General features: G+C 35.8%; 1 protein-coding gene and 2 pseudogenes across 1 annotated transcript; all 3 read left to right on the top strand.

The window, feature by feature from the left end:
- Positions 1–469: 469 nt before the first annotated feature.
- LOC143585668 (uncharacterized) lies at positions 470–1,651 on the top strand. Its single transcript, XM_077067411.1, has one exon. It carries the CDS (start codon positions 470–472, stop codon positions 1,649–1,651), a length of 1,182 nt encoding a protein of 393 aa, XP_076923526.1.
- Positions 1,652–6,993: 5,342 nt separating this feature from the next.
- On the top strand, positions 6,994–7,649 carry LOC143585667 (uncharacterized; annotated as a pseudogene).
- An 8,057-nt stretch (positions 7,650–15,706) lies between these two features.
- LOC143585666 (putative receptor protein kinase ZmPK1) lies at positions 15,707–17,876 on the top strand (annotated as a pseudogene).
- The last annotated feature ends 8,683 nt before the right edge of the window (positions 17,877–26,559 follow it).

Here is a 26,559-nt window from a genome sequence, read left to right as displayed (position 1 = left end):
CTTAGTATTCGTGGAAGGATCATGATCATGGCCACGATTCTTACTATAAGATCAGAGTTATAAAAGTAAAAAAAAATCAAATGACACAATCTATGTAACAGGACCATTTGCCACATCATATATGTACTCTTTACTTTATCAAATGACTCAAAATACGTTCACACACGAGTTGAAATTCAAAGCTTAACTTGGAAGCCTAATGTTATTGAAACCTTAATTTACCCACGTGTTCTAATTGACTATGAATTTTCTCTTCTTGTTTTATAGGATAGCTTTTTGACCATGTCTTTTTCCAAACTTGCATGCATGCACGATTAAGTAGTATATATACCTTCACCTTCTTGTCAAATTATAAACATCTGTTCTTCTGTTAAGTTTTCTAATCAATCAGATCATATTCATTCTTCAAACAAAATTTATTTAACAAACAATTCTCCATATAACCTTGATTGTCAATCTAAACTTAGAAATGGCCAGAAGTTACTACTTTATCATCAATGTTTTTCTGCTTCTCAACTTGTTAAGCTTAAACACATTGGCTCGCCCGATTAATATCTTCAAAACCATCAGATATGCCAATGCTGAAACTAAAGATGTAATGGCTGGTTTTACGATTGCAGCTACTGACTTGTTTGGAAGTATAAAAAATTCCGGTCCAAGTCCAGATGGCAAGGGCCATGGATTTTCTGATGCTGAATCTCTTGGCAACATTAAGCACTCAGGTCCAAGTGCAGGAGGAAAGGTACATGAGTTTCCCACTACTGAATATTTTGCGAATATCAAGAACTCAGGTCCTAGTCCTGGAGGAAAGGGACATGGCTTCACCAACAATAATATTCTTGGAGATATTAAGAACTCGGGTCCTAGTCTTGGAGGAAAGGGACATGGCTTCACCAACGATAATATTCTTGGAGATATTAAGAACTCGGGTCCTAGTCCTGGAGGAAAGGGGCACCACTTCCCCAACGATAATATTCTTGGGGATATTAAGAACTCGGGTCCTAGTCCTGGAGGAAAGGATCAAGACTTCACCAACGATAATATTCTTGGCGATATTAAGAACTCGGGTCCTAGTCTTGGAGGAAAGGGACACGACTTCACAAACGATAATATTCTTGGGGATATTAAGAACTCGGGTCCTAGTCCTAGAGGAAAGGGACATGACTTCCCCGACGATAATATTCTTGGGGAAATTAAGAACTCGGGTCCTAGTCCTGGAGGAAAGGGACACGGTTTCACCAACGATAATATTCTTGGGGATATTAAGAACTCGGGTCCTAGTCCTGGAGGAAAGGGACACGACTTCACCAACGATAATATTCTTGGGGATATTAAGAACTCGGGTCCTAGTCCGGGAGGAAAGGGGCATGGCTTCACCAGCGATAATATCCTTGGGGATATTAAGAACTCTGGTCCTAGTCCTGGATGGAAGGGACACGACCTGACCAACAATAACATTCTTGGAGATATTAAGAACTCCGGTCCAAGCCCCGGTGGCAAGGGTCACGGATTTCCATACGCCAAATCTCTTGGGAGCATTAAGCTCTCAGCTCCAAGTGCATGGAATAATGGACATGAGTTCCCTAGTGGTGTTAAAAGCCTTTGGAGTATCAAGAACACAGGTCCAAGTCCTGAAGGAATGGGACATTAGGTAACTGACCAACAGTAGGCTGTTTATACTTATATGGATGGACAAGAGCAAACTCATTCTAGTTTCTTGATTTGTTATTAGAGATAAGCATACTATTGTAATTTAAAGGCACTATTATTCTTTGGTGCTCTCAAGTTTGAATTATTGATTTATTGTTTAATTAAGTTATTTTTTTGTTCAAATGTCTAAAGATGTGCCTGCCAGTAACTCTAACTATCAAAATAAAACTTGGTATATGGGCCATGATATATCGCTACTTCCTAGGGTGAATCCATTAACTGATATAAACTCTTTGTTGGTGCAAATATAATCTTAGGTCTGAAAGTTTGATTTGCAAAAATTGATGGGTGGACATACGCGAGTATGTGTTCCCTTATATTCGTTGGATGGGTAATAAATATGTGATCTCCTTTCTGGTTTGAGCATTTGAGATAATTAAAGAAATTAGAACACAAACAAACATATTATCCAAGTAGAGTTTTACATAAACCTTGCAGACCAGAAATTATGCTTGCAATGATCCCATGTCTATGGTGCGTGAACGGGTGCAATACAAATATTGCAACCTATGCAATGTTAGGAATTCGGTTTTAGCCAAAACTAACTAACCAACCGGCATACTATGTCGCTATATTGTTACACATTTAAGTGTATCATGCTCCTCACAAATCGATTTTACGTATGTCTACAACTAAGTGATTACTAGTAATTTGGATCGAAGTATATGCGTAATCTTGATTTGAGTGTTGTATGCACTCTCTCATGTATCAAAATGACAAAAAGGATTCTTTAAATCCTTTAACAGACATTTATTACTTTTAAAAGTGAACGGACATTTTCATGCATAAAAAGAGCTTAACCGTATTACGTTATAAAAAGATTATTATAAAAAGATTAGACGTGTTCATCTTGTAAATGAACTTTGGATTTAGTCCTTCTTTTGCTGAACATATTTCATAAAATGATAGTTTCCGTTGTAGATGTTTATGTTCTTCGACCTATAAATAAGTTATAGGTTTTGTATCAAATATATAGGTTTTCATGTGCATAGCCTTAGACCTTTAGAGCATTCCCGGCAAGTCATTTATAGTTTCATTTATATAATAATCACACTACAAATCGTTAAGTTTTCTCTCTTCTTTTCAAATAGATAATACTTTTTTTATTTTATCATCACATTTTCTTTCTCATTCACTCGAAACCACTTTCAATAAATATTAAAAAATTATATAGTATGAACAGTTTTTATTTAAATTTATTTATCAATAGTAAAATTTTTTCTCTCATCCACCCACAACCATTTACCACCACACTCTAAAAGCTAGAGCACATACCCACACAATTAAAAGAACCTATTGTGAATGCTTGCGACCATTCCCATCCATTACCCTTGTCTCAAAATCCAAAATCACACTAATAATTACTATTTTCTATCTCTTTTCAATTAAATTAATAATATTTTTATGCATTTATCATTACTATTTATATATATTTCCTTCATTCATTTTGCATTTATCATTACCATTTTTTTTAAATTTTAAAAATAACACAGATTTTCATTGTGTAATTACTTATCTAACTTCAAAATTTCCTCCATCTAATTCATTCTGTTTTGTTATTATTACTTTCAATGGTTAACTTCGACAATTTCGTTATATTTTTCAAAGTTAATTTACTAGTTATTCATGGCCAACAGATTTCACGTATTTATTTAGTTTCATTTCTCTTAATCAAATAATTCCACATAAATTTTGATTTAAAAAGTTTATTTTACCTTGTTTTCGAGCCCACACAACGGGACGAACTATGTGTATCATGTGACGTTCTAAATAATTATGAGTGCACGCATAATTATCAAAATCCTCGCATGTGACTCATAGTGATTACGCTTGTGTGCCGTAACCCAGAACCTAGGGTGATTTTGATAATTATGATAATAATAATAATAATTGTGATAAGTAATATCAAATATGGTTAAATAAATGAATATTATATCTAATAAAATTCATATATTAACTAAGTTGTTTCGAACGTTATTAGGTCATTAGTTCGGTTTAATTAGCGAGTGGTAAAAACTCTAGAAACTCATTCTCAACCACATGTTTTTAATTAAAGTTTAAATCTTGTAGTTCACAATTAAAGTTAAAAAAAAATGTAAACATATATATAACATTTTCTCTCTCCTGAAAACATATATAAAAATTAGTAAAAAAATGTTAAAAAATAGAAATTTTTTTTTTCATTTTTCGATGTTTTCTATTAAATGTAACAACATATATTACGTGTGTAACAAAGAAAAAACAAAAAAAACGATTTTACATAAGGTTTTCACGGGTTTTCACAACTCAAGTGGGTTTTCATTTTATACTTCCCCTATATATATATATATATATATATATATATATATATATATATATATATATATATATATATATATGGGTGAGTTCTAGTGAAAACTCCTCTTAAAGAGAAAACTTAAAAATTCCTAAAAACTTTTAAAAAACTATTTTTAACTTTAAAAAATTTATTTTTTTGAAGTTTCTTTTTTTTTTCATTATTCTTATATGTTGTTATTGGTTCAAAAAAAAAAAACCCTTGCCGGTAACCTTGTCGGTATAGTGCGCATGTGTAATAGTGTGCATTGTATATATGCAAAAGTGTTTGTATTGCATAGAATACAACACTATTGCACATATTTGATACATACTATGGTATATATGCAATATAAGACTAATACACAAATTGAATACAAATTAGTACGTATGTGTAATACAACATTAACGCACATGTGCATCACATAGACTTTTATTTTTTTATTATTTTTTCATATACTAAAACACTACTACACATATACAATACACAAATATTGAATATATGCAATAAAACACTATTAAACTCAAAAATACATAGTAATACACATGTGTAATACAACAGTATCGCACAGTAATACGTATGTGCATTACAGCGGGTTATTTTTTTATTTTTTTTTATTTTTTTATATATTTCGAGTAAAATATAAAAAAATATAAGAATAATGGCTAAAACAGAATTTTAAAAAAATTTTTTTATTTTTAATTAAAAATAATTCTTTAGAAGTTTTTAGGAGTTTTTTTAGTTTTCTCTCTAAAGGTGAATTTTCTGTTGATCCTCTCCCTATATATATATATATATATATATATATATATATATATATATATATAAGTTTACATATTAAGTTTAAATATGTAACATATTTTTAAATATGTAAAAATTGATAAATAAGTTTACATATTAAGTTTAAATATGTAACATATTTTTAAATATGTAACAAATATATTTAACAAGTTTTAATTATAACATATTAATTTTAAATATTTAACATATTTTTAAATATGTAAAAATTGGTAAATAAGTGATTACATATTAAGTTTACATATTTTTAATAATTTTTTTAAATACGTAAAAATTCTATAAATAAGTTTGCATATCTAAGTTTTAATATTAAACATATATTTACATATGTAACTAATATATTTAACAAGTTTTAATTATAACATATTAAGATTAAATATTTAATATATTTTTAAATATACATACTGTTTTAGTGTTTTTTTTTAATTCTAATATAATTTTTGCATATTTAATATACAATTAACATGTGTATTTACTGTTTAAAAAATTATTTAACAGTTTTAAAGTTAATAAGTAATTAATTTGATATGAAACTTTTGGAGATTACTCACCTTTCAATTCATGAGGAAATCTTTTTTTATTAATCAAGTAATATTATCAATATTAACCAATCTAATAAATTATGCTCTTTCAATTGAAATTAAAAAAAAAAAAAGGTTCTTGCTCCTCAAATATTTGAAGATTGAAAAGAGAGAGAGAGACTGACAGACAGTGTACAATTTGTTTGAATGTGACATGAGATTTGACACACAAGAAATAGAAATTACCTAAATATCCTTCATGATAAATGAGAAGTTTCTTGAGGCATAAAAACGTGACCATTTTTCAACAACCAGATGGTTTCTAGAGTTTTTGTAACTCAATAGAGTTTTCAATATATATATATGAATTTTATATGATATTAAAATTACCGATATCTCACTACGATAACCGATATCTCAGATATCGGTCCTTAACCGATATCCGATATTTTTCCGCATTAACTGCTTAGCGTACCCGTATCGAAAATCAATAAAAACAAGTACCGATACATGTACCGAATAGGCTAAATCAGTACAGGTACAAATACAAATACAAATACAAATACATGTACGGTTGATATGAGTATTTAGGACACCCAACCTAAGAGTGTAATTGGGGTTGGATTTCTTTGTAGAAAATTTAGTAAAAATTTTAGCAGTACACCTTTCTTGTAAAAAAAGTATACCATGAGGTTTTTGTTTAATTTCTAACCCAAAAAATAATTTAGGCAACCATGTATACGACCTTCCAAAATCTTTCATGAATCATGATCCTTATAAATAAAATGACAGAGAAAAAGTAACATATTATTAAAAATAGTTTATAACAATTTTTTTTCTAATACGTAATATAATACTTATAGAAAAATTACAAATGCTAGTTTTTATAATTAGGACTCGATTATACCTTTTACTTAAGCTTATAAATATATGACTACCATCAAATCATAAAACTTGGTTATTAAATAATAACCAAACATTACTCAATTACAAAAATCCCATAATGAGCACTATTAGTTCGACGATTTAATAATTCGACCATTCAACTTTTCTATATACATGTAAATAATGAGCACATTATGAAATAACATGTATTTATCAACTTAAATTGGACTTTTTCATTAGCAATTTTAAATCAAGTTTGCAACTCTCTTGTAATTTTCCAACTACTTTATGGAAGCTCTGACCTGCATTCCATTCTCAAAATGTTGTACACATTTATTTTATTCTATATATGTTCTTTATCTTTATCATACAGAGGCGAACAAGAGTTTTGAACTTCAGAAGAAGATATAATTAACCAAGGATTAACCTACTAGAATCGTATGTAGGGGACTAGGAGTCACACCATCACTTATTCAAATCTCTATTCACGCACGTGTTCTTTGCGAGAGCGTCGCTTTTGGACCTGATCTCCCACATTCTTGCATGCATGCATTATTAAGTAGTATATATACCTTCACATTCTTGCTAATTCTTACTACACATATTTGTTCTTCTTTTAAGTTTTGTTATGAATTTCATTCTTCGAACAAAATTCTTTAACGAACAATTGTCCGTTTCACCTTGATTATATTTCTAAATTTAGTAATCGCCAGAAGATACTACTTTATCACCAATGTTTTTCTTCTCACCTTATTAAGCTTAAACATGTTGGCTCGACGGATCAGTTATATCACCACGCCTATTAGCTATGCTGATGGTCATACAAAAGATGCAATGGATGTTACTATTGCAGCTATTAAAAGTGGCAGAGTTTCAAGGGCGGGAGGAAGGGGACACGAGTTTTTCGTTGCTGATTCTTTTGCGAATATCAAGAACTCGGGTCCTAGTCCTAGAGGAAAGGGACACGACTGGACCAATGATAATATTCTTGGTGTTATTAAGAACTAGGGTCCAAGTCCCGGAGGAAAGGGACATGACTCGGCCAATGATAATGTCCTTGGTGATATTAAGAATGATAATATTCTTGGTGATATTAAGAACTCTGGTCCAAGTCTCGAAGGAAACAGACATGATTCCACAAATGATAATATTCTTGGTGATATTAAGAACTCGGTCCAAGTCTCGAAGGAAAGGGACATGACTGGACCAACGAAAATATTCGTGGTGATATTAAGAACTCCTGTCCAAGTCCTAGAGGAAAGGGACACGACTGGACCAACGAAAATGTTTTTGGTGATATTAAGAACTCCGGTTCAAGTCCTAGAGGAAAGGGACACGACTGGACCAACAAAAATGTTCTTGGTGATATTAAGAACTCCGGTCCAAGTCTTGGGGGGAAAGGAACACGACTGCACCATTGATAAAGTCCTTGGTGATATTAAGACTGTGGTCTAAGTCCTGGAGGAAAGGGACATTATTGGACCAATGATTACGTCCTTAGGGATATTAAGAACTATGGTCCAAGTCCTGAAGGAAAGGAGATGGTTGGACCAATAATAATTATCTTGGTGATATTAAGAACTCCGATCCGAGTCCAGATACCAAAGGACATGGATTTCCAGGAACGAAATCTTTTGGGAACATTAAGCCCTTAGGTCCAAGTGCATGGAAAATTGGACATGAGTTTCCTAGTGATGTTAAAATCCTTTGGAATATAAAGGACACATGTCCAAGTCCTGGAGGAAAGGGATGTTGATTAACTGACCAACAATTGGTCGTTTATACTTATATGGAAGAGCAAGAGCAAACGCATTCTTTCATTGATTTAGTATTTGATATAAGCTAACTATTGTAATTTAAAGGCACTACTAAATTATTTGTTGCTCCCTTAAGTTTGAATTATTAATTTATTGTTTAATTAAGTTATTTTCTTTCTCTGTTCAACACACGTATCATACACATGAAGATGACACTTTGAATCAAGATATACGTATCATACACATGAAGATGACACTTTGAGTCAAGATATGAGTGTTAAAATGGAAGGGGTTTATGAGGATATAAGTAACAGTAAATCAGTTCTTGTGCTTCTAATTGCAGTGAAAGATGCAGATAAAGAGAAAATGGAAATAAAGTAAAAATAATTGGTGAAGTGTCAAAAGAAAAATTAAATGCAACAGATGGTGTTTTGAAAGAAGAAAAAGGATTTTGATAATATAGAATCAAGGAATGGAATCAAAATGAATGAGAAAAAAGTGATAATGGTTGAAGATTCACAGAACAATAAAACAAATGAAGAAACAACTAAGGATGAGAAATTTAAGGGTTTAGGTGTTGTGGAAGAATTTGAATTAAATGCAATAGGAAGGGGTGAAGTGTTTAGTTGGCATAAATGGAAGTCCAAATGAAGAAGGTTCGAAGTTCTGAAATCATGTCATTCAAACCCTACTCAGGTTGTTTGTAATGATAAGAACTGGGGTTCAATATCAAATTCTAAAAAAATAGCGCATATTTGAATAGTACTAATAGTTGTGAAAACCAAGTTACATGCAGTGTAGCTCTTAATATGCTTTTAAAATTGGAGCCACATAACAATGAAAACTTTTTTTTATTTGCAAATTAAAGTTCTTTTATGGGCTACTGGAATGAGTTTGGATTAACAAGAAAATGATGAGTAATAATGGGGTGAAGAAGATTGTAAGTTCAAGTGGATTTGCATTAAATGCTAATGTGGTAGAACTACTAGTTGCCAATGTAACCAAACCACTATACTTTAATGCTATTCTGACTATAGAAATGTAATTCTACAAAGCAAGTATATGGTACCCTCGAAACAGAAGATCCAACGAAGAACAATGGTGTAAAAGTGGTTAGACAAGTAGCTTCGACGACCGATGAATTGGCTGTAAGTCTATCTCATGTCACCTGTAAGGATCACTTGTTTACATTGATATTATTCATCTAAGAAATTCTGTAGAGTTTGAATATTACAATTAAATACCTTGAATATGCCATGAAACATGTAAGGCTAAATTGGGAATACTGTCAATTAAAGGAAAGCATAAGGAAGATTTCAAGAGCTTGATTGGCAAAATTGGTGAACATTCAAATACTGCAAATGCCGCATTGGATAAATATTGGATTACTTTGAAGAAGTTTGATAATTTGGTTGCTAATGAAACTAAAGAATATGGAAATACTACAAGAAAATTAAGCTAATGCAACCTAAGTAAAATGTTGCATTATGTCTTAAAAGGGTTGCTTTAGGCCTAATGCAAGGTTGCATTAGAAGAAGTTGCATTAGACATAATGTAAGCTTTTCTAGGCCTAACGCAACATTTTTTGAATGTGTTGCCTTTACCATCCAAGTGCAACCTTTTTAAATGCAACCTTTTTACATTCTAATGCAACTTTTGTTACCTTGAAATGCAACTTTTTCAATACTCAATTGCAACTTTTATCATATTTTAGTTACAAAAATGCAACCTTTTTCTTGACTCAATGCAACCTTTGTCATCATTTTAATTAGAAAAATGCAACCTTTTTACGAATTTCAGTTGCAACAAATGCAATCTTTTTTACACCCAAATGAAACTAATATAAACTCAATTGATGTTAATTAATATGCATTCACTCTGAATTTCCCCAAAACAATAATAAAAGAAATATCATTAATAGTCAAATGGCGTACTTCAGCATATTTGTCCAAACTCAAATAACAATATTGTCAACATAGTGTCAATTACAATAACCAAAAAAAAAATAAAAAAATCAACTCATAACCTTCCACATCATAGCTTTCAAGTTTAGTCACTGACAGTCAGTGTCTTTTCAAATACTGACTTTATTTTTTCATGCTCCTCTTCAATCTCTTTAGTCTTTACGCATTGGCAATGCTTTTTCTCAACCTTTGTATTTGTAACGCCTCTACCAAAAAGTAGACAATATACTTGTTCTCTTTGTTCATTACAACCAGAACAAGATCTACCAACGTTTATAGGTTTGTATTTCTTCATTTGTTTTTGCAAAATATTGTCCAAAAAATACAAAGAAAATATTGTCAAAACAATTTTATATACCTGAAATCATGCTATGGGTGAATGTTAAAAATTGCACGGTCTGTTTTTGTGTTATCGGTTAATAAAAGCAGCCACAGACGAAGAAGCTGCAGTGTGCTGACCTACAGTATGACATTTCAGCGTGTAGACCTGCGGCGTACAAATGAAGCCACTGAATTGGATGAAATCATGAGGCCCACAGAGAAACATGATGCTTGTCTGTGACATTATTGTAAAATTGTTGTCAAATCCTTGATCTTTAGTTAGCGTTTGGATCTGCTAAGCAATAACCTTAGAGAAAGAATATTGCAACATGACCTATGTCTCAATAATACTGCTCAAGTTTATAAAATTATGTTTTTCAATTTGTCAAATATCATTAACAAATGAAACTATACAACCCCATGTTATCTGTTTATGGTCTTATTTGGGGCAATCCCGTGAAACTATGAGGCAATGACACTGCAATCGATAAAAAATAGGAGAAATTAATGTTTCTAAAAGAGCCAATTAACCCAAAACCTGAAAAAATAACCTAACACCCATGATAAAAACTAGTAGTGTCAACAAAAGAAACATGTAACATCAAAATTCAAACTTACAACTTTCCTTCCATGTCATCATATATTCATGTTCTTGTGTCCTTTTACTTATACATTATAACATTTGGGTTAAAGCATGTAATTCATTGTACGAGTCTTCATTTTTATTTATTCAAGTCTAAGGTAGGATAAATGTAAACAATTATGCATAAAGTCAAAAATAAACACACAGTGGCACACAATGAATCTATTTGATTCAAATAGCGTGTACTTACTCGTTTCTTTAACAAGTCAACAAGGCTCATGATTCATAACCTTTTTCTGTTCGTTCTCCCACTAGATCAGCAACTCATGTTGCACCCTTCAACAAAAGTTGAGATTTCATTACAGTGGCAAATGCCAAAAGAAATATACTTTTGTTGGTGATCCATTTGATTTCAATTTGATCACCAGAAACTAATTACTGTCAAATAACATTTAAATTCATTACTCGGATATCTTTGATTCGTTCGACTTATTTTCATAGCTAACATTTTTTAATTTATAAAATGTCATACGTTGAATTTACCCATTCGTTCGACTAATTATTGTCAAGTAATATGTTGAAGTTTCCACCTCATAACTGGCAATAACAGATGAGTTGGTATTCTTCCTACTCACTTGGTTCCAAGTTTGTAAAAGTCGTTAGGCGGTCCTAGACGGTCGACTGGGGAGTTGCGAGTACTCGGGAGTAGTCGGGGATTACTCGGAAAATACCTACGGAGTACTCGGCCGAGGCGGGGAGTACTCGATCTAGGCGGGGAGTAATCGGGGAGTACTCGGCCGCCTACTAGGGAGTTTTACAACAATGCTTGGTTCACATAATGCAGGGTAGATGACTTCTAAAATATGTACTTGAAGTTCCAGATCTAGTGGCCACAAATCTGTCCTTTGTAGTATTGTAATCAAATCTGATTATGAAAACAAATAGAAGTTGTCTATAAATAATGTAATTTTTCATAGAAAAAAAATGACAGAAAGTTTGTAAGAAATCAAGTTGTGAAGAGGCAGGACAGCATACATAAATACTCGTATTCAAGTTTTTATTAACTTGAAAAAAAAAATTAAATAGACTTTAAAATCAGATATGCATGCATTTGTGTAAACATATACCATCAAAATATAACATACAAACAATATAGAACGTAAAATGACCATCAACAAATTGTTGTTGTTCTTTATTTTTGTATAGAAGCTAAGATGCAAATTATTGTTTATAATTTGAGAACATATTCACAAGTGAATTCACATAAATGCACTTTTAATCACCTGAGAAGTCCCTTGTTGCCCACATGTTCACAGCCTGTCACATAATTGCTGAATAATCATTTATTTTACAAGAGCAACTATTTGATATTATATTATTAACATAAGGCTACAGTAAAAGAAACAGGCACAAAAAATAGTATAAACTTACATGAGTTGCTAGTTATGATTCTATGTTTAACAATGGTAAATATAAAAATTGTTTCTATTTGTTATTTTAAAATATGCTCAGGCAACCATATGATGCGTGAACCTTATCCTTTTCATGTGTTTTATCCAAAATTAAACAAAGCTTTGGGGTCTCGCCTAAACAATTTGAACTATATCAAAATTAACGAAGGCTATTCGAAATGATCTTCTTAGCAACGTTGTTATGTTATTTTGTTTTTACTTAGCTATGTAAGACTATTGTTTAGCAAACTGGTTTTCTTTTTTCCTTTCTGTCCTAATTCCGTGTCTTTATAGAATTTGAAAATGTTAATTAAAGGTCAAAATCATCATATCTTACAATTGGTTGTTTTAATATATTAAGTTGTAAGGGCTGGGGCAAGCTAAAATCAAGAAGCTTATCCAGTTGAAATGAAGGGGCAAATAAGCTAAATCACAATTAAAGAAGACTATAGTTGCCGGAAAGATAAACAAAATCAAAATTAACAGACTAGACGCAAAGACGTAGCATCCGTGTATGATGTTGGTATGGTTCATCGAATGAGACGGAAATGGAGGTTCAATTCATAGCTGGGATTCACTAAACTATTTTGGAGGGAAAAAGTGGTACTTTGGTATTTGGGATGTCGATGGGGGAATTTATTTATTTTGGAGGGAAAGAAAGAGATGACAAAAAATAAAAAAAATATTTTATATATTTTTGTATAAGTTTAACTTAAATTATTATAGTTGTAAACGAGCCAAATCCAAATTGCTCATGATCTACTAGGGAACTCGATACGAACTAGAAATGAGCGGAGCTAGCTTAAACAAGCTCAAGCTTTTATTGATGTTCATTTAATAAACAAGATCAAGCCCAAGCTTCACATATCAAGCTCGAGTGGGCCCGAATCAAAAAGAGGTGGCGGCGTAGCTTGTTGCACGTTTGCCTTAAAAACTATAGTTGCTATAGTTGTGATGAAGATTTAATTATTAGATTCTTATATAATATATATTTAGCTATTTCTATAATAACTGTTTTTATGTAGAAATTGTGATAAAATTATATAAGTAATATATCTCGTCCTGTTAGGTCCCTTTTTAGTGTTAAATCTTTTGTATTGATTTTGTATCTCTTAGGCTTTAGTTGCTTGTTTTGTATGTATAGGCTCAAGAAAAAAACTTGTAAATAAGCTTATTGGGTATTGACAATGACATTTTTCTCATGCATGCTCCTCTATAAATAGGGAGCATGGCATGAGAAAGAAGAATGTTTTGCCAAATTCTCTAACTTCTCATACTCCTCTCTCTCTAAAACCCGAAAAAAAATTTCAAGATCCAAGACCTCTTAGGTTGCTTAGTGTGATTTCCGCTAACACTAAGTTAGGTTGATCCAAGAACGTTGTTAGATCCACCCACCACGGGACCTACACGTCCATTAGTATTAAGCTCAAAACGCATTAGTGATTTAAGAGATGGGACATATACTTATTAACTAAGAATCTCCCATGTCCACTATCGATGTGGGATTCGTCTAAGGTGTCAGAATTGTTATCTAGGAGTTCTAGATGATATCAACCAACATGTAAAATAAACTAGGTAAACAACCTTTGATGACATGATACAACGAATTATGACCGGCCATGCTCTATGAATAACGATGATGTTTCTTAAGACACGAAGCACCCTACAAACACACATATATAAACCATCATGGCTTATGTGAGTTTTAACTTTCGTAATTTAAATACATAACGTATTTTAATTATCAAAAACTAAATTAACCTTTATTTCATTTATTTTGTTGGTTATCGGCTTCCCTCTCAATTTAATAATTCCCAAAAACTCATAAATTTCCCTCATTTTCTAAAAATTCCCTCCATTCTATTTCGTATTCCTCTTTCTCAAAATTTCTTTTCAAATCATAAACCTTCCAAAGACTCCGCTCCAAAATTCCGCTTTCCGTTCCAGAATTTGTAACACAACCCAACCATGCAACACAACGCAAACCTAACATGAAATTGGGTTTGGGTTTGATATGAACGAGTTCTGATTAGTTTCAGGTTAAACCAGTGAGTATGTTTAGCTAAACGGGAGTTGTTCTGGTTAAACATACAGGTTCGCAGATTGACCCATTTAATCTATTTATATTCTTTAAATAGATTTTATGTAATAAATTCAATTGGTCTGGTATCTTAAGCTAAAATTTACAACTAAAAAACAAAATTAACATAAGATTTTATAATTAAAATTATTGTTTTATATAAAATTGTATTATTTTTTCTTGAAAATGTAAACTAAATTATTAATTTGTGACATTGTCATTGTCACATTGTGGAATAATTCAATAAGTCAATAATGATCCAATAAAAAAATATTGGTTAGTATTTGCATTATTATGTCAACTACCGACTTAAATTTAGTGATAATAGATGCTTGGGTCCCCTACAATTATCTGTTAAATACAATTTAAAGATTCCTTCATACTTCTAAATTTGCCCAAGGATCGTGGATGACTATATATGTCCGTAGCGATTAAAAGTCTTGATCGAAGAGGATATGTGGGTACTGATTATAAACAGCCTCCGCAGATGACATATTGGTATTGTACTATTACTTGTTCTATTTAAATTACCACGACCAAAATTTTGAGCGAACAACACCGATTATTATCGTAGGTAACCCACTTCGCTTATCGTTTTTAAGGAGTAATACACTCCTCTTTGTAGTCCAAAATTTTCCATCTTTTTTTGAGGATTTCCTTTTCAGTTACTGAATATATCCCAACCTAGTTGATTGATGCAAATGATGGCTAGACTTTATCTAGAAAGTCAAATGGAATAATAATAAGTTCTTTTTAAAGCCGCCACTTTGTTGACATAAATATAATATTTGATAAAATATAAAAATTGCAATATTATGTCATGTACCCAATTGAAATGTTGTTTGTCCCCCCTGAAAAAAGTCTACCTAAGATCCATGGCACTTAATTATTCAGATCTGACCATGGACCATATACTACATGTATGCTGTAATTACAAATCTTGAAGACTATATATAGCTTCCAGACTTGGCATATCACATATATACTCGACCTCAATGCTCTCTCTAGTTCTTTTCCAAATGGCTGGTTTATTATTATTATTATTATTATTATTATTATTATTATTATTATTATTATTATTATTATTATTATTATTATTATTATTATTATTACTATCTAAAACACCTTTGCTTTCTTTTTCTCTTTCACTACCCTCAGTCCTTAAACCAGGTTCATCTATCTCGGTGGAGAACAAAGATGACTTATTAATCTCACCCAATGGCCTTTTCACCTCCGGGTTTTACAGCGTTGGCGACAATGCATATTGCTTCGCAGTATGGTTTACTAAACCTCTCTCAGACAACAGTCACACCATCATTTGGATGGCTAACCGAGATGTACCGGTTAACGGAAAGCTATCAAAGCTTTCCTTGTTAAAAACTGGAAATCTGGTTTTAAGAGACGCAGCTCAACAGTTGCCTATATGGTCCACAAATATTATAGACTCCACAAAACCTGCCCAACTAATTATGAACAATACTGGCAACCTTTATCTTCAAAATCAAGATAACCAAACCGTTTGGGAAAGCTTCGGCTCCCCAACCGACACCCTTCTTCCCCTTCAAAAGCTCACAAAAGATACACCACTTGTATCTTCAAGAAGTTTAACAAATTACTCTTCAGGGTTCTACAAGCTCTATTTTGATAGTGATAATGTCATTAGACTTGCCTATAATGGTCCTAGTGTAGCAGGCACTTATTGGCCAGATCCTAAGATAACAGCATGGGTAGCTGGAAGGAGCACCTGGGCGAGCCGAAGGACCGCCATCTTGGATTTGTCGGGTCATTTCGTATCAAGTGATAGTCTGTTCTTCAATACATCAGATTCTGAAAATCATTCAGTGAGAAGATTGACTATAGATGTTGATGGTAACTTCAGAGCATATAGTCTAGATGAGAGCAAAGGAATTTGGAAAGTGACTTGGCAAGCTATTTCTGACACTTGTAGAGTTCATGGAATATGTGGAGAAAATAGTACGTGTTCTATTGGTCCTAATCAGGATAGGAAATGTTCCTGCATACCCAATCACAAGATGATCAATCGCACAGATTGGTCATACGGTTGTAAACCGGAATTCAATACAACATTATGTGGAAATGGTGAGGATGATTTCCTACATTTTCCGCACTATGATTTCTACGGTTACGAAGCTAAATTTGTGCGCAATACAACATTAGATGAATGTAAGCAAGCGTGTTTAAGCGTCTGCAACTGCAAAGGGTTCCAATACAACTTCGAGACCGACGGCTATTACTCTTGTTACGTCAAATTTAAATTGATAAACGGGTTTAGAACCGTGAGTTCAAACGGTTCCATGTATCTAAAGGTGCCCAAATGTATTTCCCTATTGTCCAAGAGCAAAAACATTGTTCAGGGAGACAGCTTAATATGCAGCCAGAAATCACCAACAATTCAAATTGATAGAGCATATGAAAAGAACCCAAGAAATGAGTCAGTTAAGTTCCTGATGATATTTACATATGTATTTGGTGCACTGGAGACTATTTGCATTCTTTACTTCTTCTATCGCATCCGAAGTCCATCGAAGACAAGACAAGGTTACCTCCAAGCTGCTACAGGATTTCAGAGATTTAGCTATGCAGAACTGAAAAAAGCCACTAATAACTTCAGCAAAGAGATAGGGAGAGGAGGTGGTGGAATTGTCTACAAGGGACAATTTTCAAACAATCAAGTTGGAGCGGTCAAACTTCTTAAGGAATTCGGTAACAACCAAGGTGAAGCTGAACTTCTAGCTGAGATAAGTACCCTTGGGAGGCTTAACCACATGAATTTGATAGACATGTGGGGGTATTGTGCTGAGACAAAACACAAATTGTTGGTTTACGAGCATATGGAAAACGGTTCATTGGCTCAAAACTTGCATTCTAGTAAGCTAGATTGGGATAAGAGGTTTGACATTGCACTGGGTACTGTGAAAGGGCTAGCTTATCTACATGAAGAATGCTTGGAATGGGTTTTGCATCGTGATGTTAAGCCTCACAATATATTGCTAGATAGCAATTGGAACCCAAAGGTTGCGGATTTTGGGGTGTCTAAGTTATTGGACAGAGATGTAACACTTAATTCGGTATTCACTAGAGCAAGGGGGACAAGAGGTTACATGGCTCCAGAGTGGTTGTTTGTTAATCATCCTATAACCTCAAAAGTTGATGTATATAGTTATGGGGTTGTGATGTTAGAGATGATAACAGGTAGGAGCCCAGCATGTTCAAAGTGCGGAGTCGAAGGGCCGGCTAGATAGATGGGTGAAAGAAAAAATGATAGCAGCCGGTGGAAAGGATGATTGGATTAAAGAAGTTGTAGATGTTACGGTTGACGGAAAGTATGACACGAGAAAAATGGAAATTCTGATTAAGGTGGCATTACGGTGTTCAGAGGAAGATAAAGATGCAAGACCATCAATGAGCCAAGTGGTGGATATACTGCTACATGTAGAGGAAGATAGTGATTACTTTGAGAAGTGTATTTAGTCATTATCTTTGCTAGAGCTAATTATGCTGAAGATATTAACTAAATTATTATTATTATTATTATTATTATTATTATTATTATTATTATTATTATTATTATTATTATTATGTATTGTATCATACTTAAGACAATATTTGTATTATTATTAGAACTACTAAGCTTGGGCTGATTATTATGTTTGGCTGCAACATGGTCGTCTAAAATGGTTTTGGCGCCAAAGGACACGACAGTTTTTCCAACCGCTCCATAGCCTGTTTTGGCGTCAAAGGGCACGACAGCTTTTCCAACCGCTCCATAGCAGCCCTTTCAATACGTATATACATTAGTTAGATGAATGATGCGGTGTACCAAGATCTTTTGATCCATTCACTTAATAAAATTTCGTTTACATTATCTATTATATGCGTCGTTCAATCTATTGTACATCAAAACCCTAGTTTACTTTCGATATTCTGCTGCCAATAACAAATTATTTATATTATTTTCCTTGTGAGTTTTTCTTTGTTATATGCGCTAATAAATGTTGGTAAAATTTCATAGCCTATTTTACAACATATCACATATGGAATTTCTAGATATATAGTAGATATCTCATAAATCATGTTAACATCAAATGAGAAGTTCAACCAGCAGCCTTTTTGATGCGTAAGTTAATGCTAAAACTAGCCTCTCCTTTCTGTGAGAATTATAGATGAGAGTGACTTGAATCAAGTAATTCAAAGTGACACCAATGATATGGACTTTTGGCTAGCCACCGCTGACTAGAAAAGGCAGAAAGTTGACATTAGATGCGGAGCCATTAGGTTGACTAAGCATTTAATCACGTTCAACTATAATAAAATGTATGCAAATAATTAAGCTTGCTGAACGTTGTTTTGGGTGTATGTCACATTTGTTAGAAATTAATATTATTGATCGAGATATCATATATATATAGACACTATAAGAAGTTCAAGACAATAGGGGGAAAATTTTATGAATCAAACAAAGTGGAAAATGAGGTTAAGGTTTAGAATATACAAAACTGATTCTCTCTCATAACGAAACAGTTTGAAGGGAACAGAATTATCGAGTGAATTTAGTGTTAGGTCCCGTTTTGTATTTCTAAGTCTTTTGTATTGAAATATATGTATGTACGTACGTTTGGGCTTATCATAGTCTTTTGTATGTTATTGGGCTTTGATCAATTGTAAAGAAGCCCATTGGGCATTAGTGAATATAAACACTTCTCATGCATGCTTTCCTATAGGAAGTATTCCATGAGAAGTAAGAAGCCTTTTGTCAAATTGTTAACTTTACATCCTCTTGTTCTCTCTCTCACTTCTCTAAAACCGAACATAAACACTCAAGATCCGAGACCAAAGGTAGCTTGGTGTGATATTCCGCTAGCACCGAGTTTGTTGATCCAAGACACGTTGTTAGATCCACCCGTTTTGGGACCTACAATTGATATCAGAGCTTCGGCTCACTAGTTAAGGTTTTTGGATCACAACCTTGGGTTTTGATCTTGAGAAAAAGAAAAGAAAGGTTCTTGCAAAGAAAAAACTACAAAATACAAAAACAATCGAGTTCCAGTTCATAAACATGACTTAGAAAGTGTTCTTGGTAGAAATCACAAGTATAAAAGTTTAGATCTAAAAGATTTGGGTTTGTAATTTGTTAAAAATGAAGTGTTAAAAGGTTTTCGCATCGCATGTACGTGAAGGTTGTACTGACCCTAGACAAGAACTGACAAGTTAGGTGAACAGATCCCGAAAAAGATTGTTTCTGCAAGCCTTGAAAAGTTTCGCTTCGCTTGAGACTGTTTCGCATCGCATCAAACCATTTCGCTTCGCTTTGAACAGTTTCGCTTCGCTTGGAACAGTTTCGCTTCGCACCAATCAGTTTCGCTTTGCATTTCTGTTTCGCTTCGCATACTGTGCGAATTTGTTGTTCTGTCTTGTGAAATTGCAACTATTTAAGGACTTTTAGTGTTTGAAACTGTTGTAATCATGGCTAGTACTGATTCTGAGTTGTTGAAGGGGTACTTGTTACTTGAGAATCAAGTGGGAACCAATACAAAACCTCCAAAATTTATGACCTTAGATGACAAATTTGCTGACGTTAAGTGGAGGTTTATGAACTTTATTTCGTTGACTGGAGTTGATGAGATGTTTTGAGATAGGTCCTTATGTTCCCATGATAGTCATTGCAAATATGTATATCTCTCGGGACTTAACCGACATTTCTCGGAAGCCTTCTCGTCACCCCGGTACGTAAAAGCATTTAACCTTTCTTCCAAAATGCCAAATAGTTCAAATTGGAGGGGCTAGGGTGAAACTTTTTATATTATAACACAAACAAAAAAAAAACCCTAACCCCCCCTTTCACCTTGTCCGATCGGCGCAGCAAACAGCCCCCCCCCCTGCGATTTTCCTTTTTCCAGCCAAGTCGTGAGCGTAAAACATCAATTAAAGGTTAGTACTACGATTCCCCAAGTCTTTTACACCTTAATTGACCCTTATATCACGCGTATTAATCGCTAAATTGCGTGTTGTAGGCTTACCGGGTGGCTGTCCAATTGAGCATTTCCGGGACTGTTTTGAGTGAGCTTTTTACACCAAAATCCTCCTAGGTATGTCTAGTATATCATACTTAAAAACCATGTTCATTGGTGTTCGTTAGATTGGTCAACTAGTTATCGTTTGAAAGATTGTGTTCGGTTGACTAGAATTGTAGTTTGAGGCGTTTAACGCGAGGGTTGAAGTGATTAACGACCAATTCAGCTCGGGGACACTTGGTTTGATGTATGGGCTGTTGAAAAATTATTTTTATAAGTTATGGGGCTGAATTGGTTGTCGGTTACTCAAACGGGTCGGTACAACGCGCAATTGCGTTTATTGAATGGTTGGTGCGTTGTACTTGCGAGTTACCGACCCATTTGACTCTTGTAGCGTCGTGTGGACTTGTTGGCTGTGATTTTATCATGTTGGGTCCACACGTGGCTGAGTTGGATGTTAATGGCCTAAACGACTCTTAAACGCGCGTATTGGTATCACCTAGTGCTTCTGGGGGTAATTTGGGAATTCTTTATTCCTGGGAGTATCTAAGGGCCGTTTTGGTGAATGTGAGGCCTCGGGGGCTGTTGTGATTTAGTTTGATGAGGTCGAGGCTTTAGGTGACTCGAACCCCGTTAGAACGTCTCGTAGGATAAACGAGTCATGTTGATGTCATTAGTATTTATTGAATGTAAACCGGTAGGTGTTTGAGTCTTGGGATTACTTAGGGATTCTCTAGCTCGTGGTGAATCCGTGTCTCGTGTCAGCTGAGTTCATGATGCCCCTTTTTAACTCTTTATAAGTTTTGGGCTAGCATGCACACCTAAGCGATTTTGCTTGATGAAACGTTTAACCTATTTTATATAGGCTTGCTTGTATATGGTAGGCCTTGGGATGTTATAGTATGTTTGTATGTATTATTGTATGGCCAATATTTGGCGATGTTAGTAGTCGTTATCGACTACGGATGTTAGGTATGCCTACTTTGTGTTTGCATACGTTGATGAGATGTTACGTGTTTGGGTTGTACGTTTGCTCGACCCTGATGTTATTACTTGGATGTTATATATATATATACATATATATATATATTTATATATATAGGGATGCACTTATAAAGATGTTTATATATATATATATTTATGTGTATATCTAGATATAAGAATGATTATGTAGTGAAGATGATGGCCTAACTGATGTATCCCTTCTATAGTTTAAAACCTTTGGAATGACTATTATGATTGTTATTATTGATGTTATTTATTAAAAACATGAACTCACTCAGCTCAAGCTGACTTTGTGTGCATATTAGTGTGAGTTTCAGGTTAGGAGATAGATGCATTACCGCTTGGACGTGCACGAAGCTACTTGGACGGTGGAGGGTATGCTTAGTCGGATGTTTCAATAATAATAAACATTTTCGTTTCAACATTTATTTAAATACGTTTAAATTGGTTTTGGGCATAATTCCCGGGTTTCGGGAACTTGTTTTATTAATTATGGTTTTCCGCTGAATTATACTCTGAGATGTTTATTTTAATGAAATGAACTGTTTTCTTGAGTTAAGTATTTTGTATGATTACCAACTGTAGGATTCCCGGGATTAGGGGTCTTACAAGTTGGTATCAGAGCCATGGTTCGAGGGATCTGAGCATCCCAGAATGCTTGGACTCGAACTGTAAGAAAAGAGACTAGTATGCTCACCGCGAGTAGCTGCATGCCAAGAGGTAACTTTAAATTATTTAGTCATTCCTTTGAATTTAAAAGTTTCTAGTATGTGATTAACTGTTTAAGTGTTAGATAGAAGGCTAATGTGGTTAGGGGCAGGGGGTGATTAGGACGGGCGGGTAAAGTAAATGACTAATTACACTTGATCAACATCATTAGCAGTTTACCCTTACCTTACATGTTCTAAATGCCACTTGTACTTGATCGTGTTAAAATTTTGTCTTTGTAGGGATAAGTCATGGTTAATACTTGAGTAGCTAAGAGAGGCCGTCCTAGTGTACGTGGTCGTGGTCGTAAGCCACGTGCCGAAACCGAGAATGAGATTCCTACTTCCCAGCAGGAAGCCCCCGATTCATGAGGAGGGGGATAACCCCGCCTTAGATCCTGCTATGCGGGCGACAATCGCGAATGAGGTTTACCAGGTGCTTCATAGCACCATTCCCGAGATCGTTGCTGAGGCCGTTAGGGCCATGGAGGAGTCATTGGTTGGTAAGAGTTCGGATAAGGGAAGGAAGAGTAAGGAGGTGCAGGTCGAAAAGGAAGAGGAGGTGTATGTGCCGAGTGGGGATGAAGATGATGTGCGGACTATTAGTGTGTCTACCAGGGGTTGTTCGTACGGTGACTTTTAGAAATGTGATCCTCCTTCTTTCGATGGTACTAAAGATGCGTTGGCAGCACATCAGTGGGTGAGGGAGATGGAGGCCGTTCTGAGAGTTAGTAAGTACAAGGGGGAGGACATGGTGACTTATGCTACTGCCTCATTTCGTTCCAAGGCATTGTGTTGGTGGGATAATCTAGCGCAGGCTATGGGTGATCGTTCGATTAGGAGGATGACGTGGGATAAGTTGATGAAGTTGGTTCTTGATCAGTTTTGTCCTCCGCATGAACTGGATAAGATTTGAACATGAATTCTTGATCTTGGAGGCGGGCAGTATGACGCATTGGGAATATACCACAAAGTTTAATAAGATGGCTCGCAATCCCGATCTGGTTACTCCTGAGGCAAAGAGGATTAAGAAGTATGTGAAGGGCCTTTCGGTGGATATTCGTAGGGGTGTGGTGACCACCGACATGAACTCTTTTCACCCGGTGGTTACCCTAGCAGGTACATTGTATGATCAGAGGGAGAAGTCGCCGCTGACCGAGACTAGAAAGACTTGGAACTCAAATTCGTACGGTAAACGACTAGGGGGAAACAACTTTAATTCAGCTGAGAAGAGGGTAAAGACTGAGAATTCGGATTTTAAAAGGGATGCAGCGTTGGGTAATTGCAAGAAGTGCGGGAAACCGCACAAGGGGGAATGTAAGAGTGGGTCTGGCTCCTGCTTTCGTTGTGATAAGGTTGGACACCCCTATTTCGAGTGTCCGACGTTGACTTGTTTCCGTTGTAAGGGTTCCGGTCACTTGGCATCAAACTGTCCTACCAGTAAGGCGGGGGGGGGGGGGGGTCCGGTCAGGGGACTTTCTCGAGGGGGAAGATGGAAGAGAAGCCGAAGGCCAGGGCGAGGGCCTTCAACATCTCCAAGAGGGAGGCGAAGGATGATGCGAATGTTGTTTCAAGTACTTTTCCTTATTTAGCTTTTATTCCACCATTATAATTTCTTATTCCTTTGGAATCGTATGTGATGATCATGTAGCTAAGCAGTAGTATAATATTATCCCAGGTACCTTTTTACTTGATGAATTACAGGCGTCAGTCTTATTTGATTCGGGCGCCAGTAGAAGTTTTGTGTCTACTGCTTTCTGTTCCTCGTTGAATAAATCACCAGAGCGCGTAGTCGATGTGTTCGAGGTTGAGGTCGCCGTAGGAAAATCCGTTTCCGTGTCTAGGGCTATTCAGGGTTGTTCCATCGAGTTGTCTGGGTATAGATTTCTGGTGCGGTTGTATTTGATGCTGCTTGGTTGTTTCGATGTGGTGCTCGGGATGGATTGGCTCGCGAGTGTTGATGCTCAGATCATTTATGGTCAGAAACTTGTTCGTCTGAGGGCCTCGGATGGGATCCAAATTACGTTCTTCGGTGACCGGAATGGTGCGACGCCACATTTCATATCTATGCTTAAGGCGGGAAGGTTGATGCAGCGGGGTTGCGGGGCGTATCTGGCGTATGCTATAAATATGAAAACCGAGGTGGCTAACGTCGGTGATGTTCCTATTGTTCGGGATCCCGGATGTATTTCCAGATGATTTATCAGATGTGTTGCCGGACCGCGAGGTCGAGTTCCAGATAGACCTTGTGCCGGGAACAAAACCCGTTGCTCGAGCCCCTTACCGTCTAGCACCGAATGAAATGAAAGAACTTATGGCTCAGTTGGAAGACTTGCTCGACAAGGGCTTCATTCGACCAAGCATCTCACCTTGGGGTGCCCCGGTCCTGTTCGTTAAGTAGAAGGACGGTAGCATGCGGATGTGCATCGACTACCGTGAATTGAATAAACTCACTGTTAAGAATCGGTACCCTTTCCCAAGGATCGACGACTTATTTGATCAGCTCCAAGGAGCTAGCTGGTTATCGAAGATCGACCTTAGGCCCGGGTATCATCAGTTGAAAATTCGGGAGGAGGATATTCCTAAGACTGCCTTCCGCACTCGTTATGAGCATTATGAATTTCTCGTGATGTCTTTCGGTTTGACCAACGCATCGGCTGCGTTCATGGATCTTATGAACCGGGTGTGTAGGCCGATGCTCGATCGTTCAGTTATTGTGTTCATCGACGACATTCTTGTGTATTCCAAAAGCGAATCCGATCACGCCGGTCATCTCATGGAAGTTTTGGAAGCTCTGCGAAAGAACAAGTTGTATGCGAAATTTCTAAGTGTTCCGTTTGGTTACGCGAGGTTCAGTTCTTGGGTCATGTTATTAACCCGAGTGGTATTTTGGTTGACCCTGCAAAGGTGGAAGCCGTAAACGAATGGGAATCTCCTAAGACTCCGTCCAAAATTCGTAGTTTTCTGGGCTTAGCGGGGTATTATCGCCGCTTCATTCCCGATTTTTCAAAAATCGTTTCGTCATTGACCAGGTTGACCTAGAAGAGTGTTAAGTTTGTTTGGGGTTCTGAGCAGGAGGAGGCTTTCCTCGAGTTGAAGAACAGGTTGATGCATGCCCCGATTCTAGCTTTACCTGATGGCACCGATGATTTAGTGGTTTATTCTGATGCCTCTTACCAGGGGAATGGGTGTGTTCTGATGCAGCGAGGTCGAGTCATCGCTTATGCCTCACGGTAGTTGAAGCCTCATGAGGCGAATTATCCTACTCACGATTTGGAGCTGGCGGCGGTTGTGTTTGCACTTAAGTTGTGGAGGCATTATTTGTACGACGTTCCTTGCGTTATCTATACCGATCATAAGAGCTTAAGGTATTTCTTCAAACAAAAGGAACTGAATATGCGACAGCGTCGATAGTTAGAGTTGATTAAGTATTATGATCTGGAGATTATGTACCATCCCGGTAAGGCTAACGTGGTAGCCGACGCGTTGAGCCGGAAGGAGAGACCGAAACCCATTCGTGTAAAATCTTATCAGCTTATTCTTAAACCCGATATTTTTTTGAAACAGATAGCCAACGTTCAGAACGAAGCTTTGCAGGTGGCATGGATTATGTCAGAGCGTATTTGGGGTTAAGAAAAATTGTTGGAAGACATCGATGATGGGGTGAAGTATAAGGATGGGCGTTTATGGGTATCGAGGTATGGGGATTCAGAGGTAAAATTTTGGATGAGGCACACAAGTCGCGCTATTCCATTCACCCGGGCACGACCAAGATGTACCACGACCTGAAAAGAATTATTGGTGGCCTGCGATGAAGTTTGAGGTGGCTCAGTACTTGAGTAAGTGTTTGACGTGTCTGCAAGTTAAGGCCGAGCATCAAAAGCCGTTCGGGAAACTTCAGCCCTTGGAAATACCTGAGTGGAAGTGGAAGCATCTTATGATGGATTTTGTGACTAAACTGCCTCGTACTCCTAGGGGTAGTTATGACACCATTTGGGTAATCGTTGATAGACTAACCAAGAGCGTTCATTTCTTGCCGATCCGAGAAACTTTTAATTCCGAGCAGTTGGCTGACGTGTTTATTCGTGAGATGGTTTCTAGGCACGGGGTGCCGGTGTCTATTGTTTCGGATAGGGATACGCGTTTTACCTCCAGGTTTTGGAAGAAGTTCAATGAGGAGATGGGTACCAAACTTCTCATCAGTACCGTTTATCACCCACAGAAGGATGGTCAATCCGAGAGGACCATCCAGACTCTCGAGGATATGTTGCGAGCTTGTGTTATCGATTTTGGTGGTAGTTGGGATCGTCACTTACCGTTAGTCGAGTTCTCTTATAATAACAGTTATCACGCCACGATTGGGATGCCACCGTTTTAGATGTTGTATGGTAGGAGGTGTAGGACTCCGATCTGTTGGGGTTCCATTGGTCA

The sequence above is a fragment of the Bidens hawaiensis genome, unplaced genomic scaffold (genome assembly GCF_021521415.1).
Source record: "Bidens hawaiensis isolate Kalapana, Puna unplaced genomic scaffold, B.hawaiensis_p1.1 tig00033980_1, whole genome shotgun sequence".
NCBI classification, from domain to species: domain Eukaryota; kingdom Viridiplantae; phylum Streptophyta; class Magnoliopsida; order Asterales; family Asteraceae; genus Bidens; species Bidens hawaiensis.
This window is presented reverse-complemented; position numbering and strand designations above follow the sequence as displayed.